The 5,725-nt window shown below is 45.8% G+C and overlaps 1 protein-coding gene across 1 annotated transcript in view; it reads left to right on the top strand.

The window, feature by feature from the left end:
* Nucleotides 1–1,812, top strand: part of RCAN3 (RCAN family member 3) — a 32,823-nt gene extending 31,011 nt beyond the window's left edge. The window contains exon 6 of the mRNA XM_015557258.1: nt 1,636–1,812. Coding sequence (XP_015412744.1) covers nt 1,636–1,739 — 104 coding nt within the window. The 3' untranslated portion in view covers nt 1,740–1,812. The remainder of the gene's footprint in view (nt 1–1,635) is intronic.
* Nucleotides 1,813–5,725: the final 3,913 nt, after the last annotated feature.

The following is a 5,725-nucleotide window of genomic DNA, read 5'->3' as shown; positions in this document are numbered from 1 at the left end:
ATGGAACCCAACCGGTGCATCTGTCAGTGGCCCTGACTGCCAGGCAACACCAACAGGAAAGGCCCGTGTTCAGAAACCACTTGGCAGGGGTCCTCCTTAGGTGGCCACCCAGATCCCCCTGGCCATGCTTCCTTCTGATTTCACACACACACACACATAGACACATGTGCGTATAGTTCACATACTTTTTCAGATTGTTTCCCAAGTGAAAGCACAAAGTTTCAAACTTTTTCATAGACATGGACCACAGTGTGGGGATTGCCAGGGATGAGGTGGGGAGGCGGGTGGAGGAGAGTACAGGGGTGATACATGGTGACGGAAGGAGACTGACCTGGGTGCTGAGTGAGGTGCAGTGGGATTGTGCACCTGAAGCCTGTACAATTTTGTTAACCAGTATCACCCCCAATAAATTCAATTTAAACAAGAGCTTTCACATATGAAAAAGATTTTTTTTCACAGAGCCACTGCCCAGAGCCAGACAGAAAGACTATAGCAGTTTCACTGCTTCATTTCTATTTTCTTCAAAACTTTTCAGTTTTCTTTCTTTTGCCTTGCCTTCAGAATCTCATCGCTAGCACTTTTTCCAGTTGATGTGCCTGTCTCTCTTATTCTCATTGGGTCCCGAAGACCAGGACTGGTTCTGGTGAAGCTCCGTGAACTTGATTTCCCCTTGACCTTGGTTTCGCTTTTGTGGAAGCTCTAATTTATTGCACAAGCTTCTTGCTTTGTAGTGGCATTTCTTTTTCCATTAAGTCGCTCACTTTTTCTGACATCCAATCTACTGTGTTATTAAAATCTTTGCTATAGATTAGAATTCATTGATAACTGGTAATCATTGATAGGGCTAGTATTTCCATAACTCTGCTCCTTTCCTTACATCTTTATATGTGTGTACATGGAGGCTAAGCAGTATTATCAGTGACAATAAAACAGCTACAATAACCAAAAAAAAAAATGTTGTGATATAAAGTAAAAAGATGTGGCCCAGGTGGCGTGGCTCATAGTTGAGCATCTATCTATGAACCAGGTGGTCAGGGTTCGATTCCTGGTCAGGGCACATGCTAGGGTTGCGGGCTTGATCCCCAGGGTGGGGCGTGCAGGAGGCAGCCCACCGATGATTCTCTCTCATCACTGATGTTTCTATCTCCCTCTCCCTTCCTCTCTGAAATCGATAAAAAATATTTCTTTAAAAAACGGTTAAGAGATTTGATTTCTCGCCGAAACCGGTTTGGCTCAGTGGATAGAGCGTCAGCCTGCGGACTGAAGGGTCCCGGGTTCGATTCCGGTCAGGGGCATGTACCTGGGTTGCGGGCATATCTCCAGTGGGAGATGTGCAGGAGGCAGCTGGTCGATGTTTCTCTCTCATCGATGTTTCTAGCTCTCTATCTCTCTCCCTTCCTCTCTGTAAAAAATCAATAAAATATATTTTTTTAAAAAGAGAGAGATTTGATTTCTCAGAATCTCAATTACAGAGCTGAAGGTGACCTTGGGAATCATAGTCCAGTCCTCACGGCACGCAGATTAGAAAACAGGGTGGTGTGACTTGCTTGAAAACCCACAGGAAGGCAGCGCAGGGACTAGAGTTGGCATTCCCAGCTCCCAGACCAGCGCTCCTTCTATTTTTTCTTTCATTAGTCCCCGCAAGAAACTCAGAGGCAGTGAATCCATGTCATTCAAAAACAACAACAACAAAAGCCAAAGGGGAGGGGCATTTCCCCCTAATGGGATACAATGAATAAGGCGATGAAAAATCGTAGGTCATGAAGTCGGTAACTTAGTAATTGTAATTAATAAACTGGATGTTCCATATTTTGTTTTTGCTGTTATTGTACCCCTAGTATTGGAATGTACTTTTCAACAGTGTGGTCTTGGTAGCCAGCATTTGCTTTGACATTGATGTGGGCTTTCCCAGATTTTAGTAGCGATTCCATTAAAATAGGGGCACACTTGAGACGTGACTCCGGAGCCGAATGAGATCGGCGTGATTAGGAAAGGCTGTGCGGTGCAGTGACACTCTCAGTGCTGGTAACACTGTGCAAGGCAGACAGCTGGCTGCGCTTCATACTCCTATAGAGACTTTACGGACCATGGCTTCACTTACGAAGGGGAAACCCCAGGCGTCATGAAGCAATGGGAAATGTATGACGTTCTTTGACGCTCAGGTTCACCGTCCGCCGGACATGATCTTTCTCTCCAGAGCTGTGTGCTGCACCCTCCCTTCCCCACTCCTGGGCTCCTTTTCACACCGCTGCATTGGCGTCTGCCTGTACGAAAGGAAACGTTGCCTGTAGTAAGTGTGCCGGTATCTATATATATAAAAGGCTAATGTGTAAAGTCTCACCTCGGGAGTTCTCCCGGGAGAACTGGAGTTCAGTCGCTCACTATGACGTGCACTGACCACCAGGGGGTGGCGTGGAACATGGCGGGCGACCAGTGTCCATGGGGTGCTGAGGGAGCGAGGGAAGGAGGAGGCGGGGAAGTGGGAGCTGGTGTGGGTGGGGGGTGGGCCTGTGTGGTGGTGGGGGCGGGGCTTGGAGGGCAAGGGATAGGGGAAGCAGGGACCTGATGGGCCCTGATCGCTGGCCAGGCCTGGGGACCCTAGTAAAGGCCTCTAGTAAAGGAATAAAAGACTTGGGGAAATAGTTGCCTCCTGGCTGGGGAGCTGAGTCCATGTTGTGGAAGCTCAGTTAGGAAGTTAACAAGGGTTAAAGAATAAGACTTATGAACCTTGTCCCACAGTTTGATACGTGCTCAGTTGTTTTCTGAACGCCCCTCGGAGTGTGGGTCAGCCCGATCATGTCCAACTGCCTTTGGTTTCTCTAACCATGAATCGGGGAAAGGTTAGTACTTTGAAGAGTGTTGTTATTACCAAATATTCAAGCAACAGAACAACCGAAAATTGCAACAACTGCTAGTTTCAGTGACCGAAAAAATTACAAAAATGGTCATGTTCAAAACAGAACTTTCCCACCAAGATTAAGAAGAATAACCTTGGTCTGAGTCAGGGTATCTCTGCCCAGTTACACAGGGCCTGTTGGCCCGACTGGCGTGCTCAGTGGTTGAGCATCGACCTGTGCACCAGGAGGTCACAGTTCGATTCCCAATCGGGGCATATGCCCAGGTTGTGGGCTCGATCCCCATTGGGGGATGTGCAGGAGGCAGCCAATCGATGATTTGCTCTCACTGATGTTTCTATCTCTCCCTCTCCCTTCCTGTCTGAAATCAATAAAAATCTATTTTGAAAAAATAAACAAGTAGTCTATTGTAAACATACATTTCCCTTTGAAACAAAATCCCGCCCTGTAAGCACACGGCTTTGACTGAATGTTCATTCTTGTCATATGGAAGGTTTCCGTCACTGCAGATAATGTGTGTTTTTCGGTGTTGTTTTCTGTGTCGTCCCAATCTTCCTAACTCAGACTGGGGACTGCGGAGAGATCACGGTGGCTAATCCTGTTACTGTGCCATACATTCTTCCCGCTGCTCCTCAGCCCGAAGCGGTTCCCCGTGAGTGTGGATTTTCGTTTCTGCTGTATTGTGCATATCCTCCGAGTTAAAGAAAAGTTCCTCCGTCCTGTCTTACTGGAACCCGGGAGCTGAACTTGCCATTTCGTCTGAACGTGTTTGTAATCTGGTGTTCTATTTTTGGCCACGTTACCTTGCTGGCACTATAAACGCTAGTAAATACCTATTGTACTTCAAAAAACTGGTAATTTACACATAAGTGCTCCATAGTTTTGTGCACTTGAAGTGGCCGTCCACTGTGTGTAGTAGTTTGTGTCTTGTCAACGTGGGCTATCCTGTACTTTGAGGACATTTAAACATTCCTTGTCCTGTCAAGGTGACAGAAGCAGACTGTAATTTTTTTGGAGTCTGTGATTAATTGTAACAAGTTTTGTTTTTAAAGCTAATAAAAATGAAGTTAGTGGTTGTTGTTTTTTAAATCAAGCCACTGAATTGAGTTCTTTGTGTGTAGAATTATTAATAAGTACATTTAGGTATTAACACAAAAAGGGCAGAAAGCGAAATTCCGTTTGTTTAACGAGATTCCGGTTGAACTTGAATGCTGTGTCCTGAGGAGTTGAAGGTGGTGCCTCACTGGAAATAACCACCGTGGCTCGTATTCGTGTTCTTCACTAAGAAAAGGTTTTAACCCTGGTTTGCTCTTCAATTAAAAATAATTTATTCCTATTAAAGGCTTATCTCCTGTCTTGGATAAAAAAAAAAATCTCCAAATCAAAATATGGAAGCTAGAAATGACTACCATAGAGGTTATCTAGTGCAGTGGGGGTTTGCACCAATTTTTAAGCCATAGAACTCTGCTCTTTGTTCAAGCGAAACCTTATAGATAAAGCCCAATGTGAAACTGATTGTAAGACAAAAGGGGGGGGGGGAGGTAACAGAGCTGCTCCTTTTGAAAGGGTGAGGGGAAAGTGGGGACTGAGATCCAACGCCTGTGAGATCTCAGCAGAACAGTTCAAAACACTGCCCGTCCCCCAACCCCCCCCCCCTCACCTTTACAAGTAAGTGGCTCCAGAGGCGTTGCCACATTCACATCTGGATGGCAGCCCCCCTGGGGCTGGAATCAGCTGCCAGGTTCCTGGGGCTGTGCTCACCTGTCCACTTTATCTTTATTTGTTGTGCATATGGTCTTAGGATAAGGTTTCACCCAAGCTAGGGATTTCTTGGCTAAAACAGCAAACTGGGAAACCACTGCAAATATCCTAAAGATAAAGCAATTTTTTAAATGCAGAATAGAAAATACAAGAATAAAGGTTTAAGTAATTTGCTGCATTAAAAAAATAACAACTGACTTCAAAGTTAAACTCAGCCATGTATGTATCAGAGATTCTGTTATCACCAAGAAACAAGTTAAAATATGGTTCTGACCTAGAAGGAGGAAAAATTTAAATTCTGAAGCACATAGGGAAGATCTCAGATCTTGCCAGACTTCCCCCCTGGTCTTCTGAGATCCAGGAGGTGTGACTCTAAGTCACGTGCAGGTTCGGTATTTAAATAGGGCGTCTTAAAGTATGTTATTTGGGAAAAGTTTATGGTCCAAATGGAAAAATTAAACTGTCTCTACTCTGCAATGCTCAGAAGGGGACCAACATTTTTCGGAGGGATAGTGGTTTTTAAAGTGGTATTTAAGAAGAAAAGACTCATAAAAGCCCCGGCCGGGTAGCTCAGTTGGTTAGAGCATTGACCCAATATGCTAAGGCTGCTGGTTTGATCCCTGGTCAGGGCACATACAAGAATTAACGAATGAATGAATGAAATAAGTGGAACAATAGATAATCTCCCCCGCCCCCCTCTCTGAAATCAGTCAATATTTCTTTTTAAGTGACATAAAAATGAGGAAGTTGCCAGATAATTACCTGGACCGGCTGTGAATCGGGAAGTTATGTCAACCAGACTTCCATGGAGATGGAAGAGCCTCAGAGACCAAACAGCCCAACCTGCCACCCGACAGATGCGAAAACAGAGGCCCAGGGAGATCGAGTCACTTTCTGCCGTTGCAGACACCTGCCTGGCTCAGCCTCCTTCGCGCTCTTCTCTCCGAATCTCCATCGGGCAGATGTTCCCGGAGGGAAAATGGGAGTTAACTCCAGAGCAGGCAATGGCTCCTGGAAGGGCTGCCTGCCCCTCTGGGTCTCGCCTCTGGTGCCACGTGTCTGGGGGACAGCCACGTGAAGTCACACTGTGTGAGTGGTAGATATTTAAG

This window comes from Myotis davidii, unplaced genomic scaffold (genome assembly GCF_000327345.1).
Source record: "Myotis davidii unplaced genomic scaffold, ASM32734v1 scaffold149, whole genome shotgun sequence".
Lineage (NCBI taxonomy): Eukaryota > Metazoa > Chordata > Mammalia > Chiroptera > Vespertilionidae > Myotis > Myotis davidii.
This window is presented reverse-complemented; position numbering and strand designations above follow the sequence as displayed.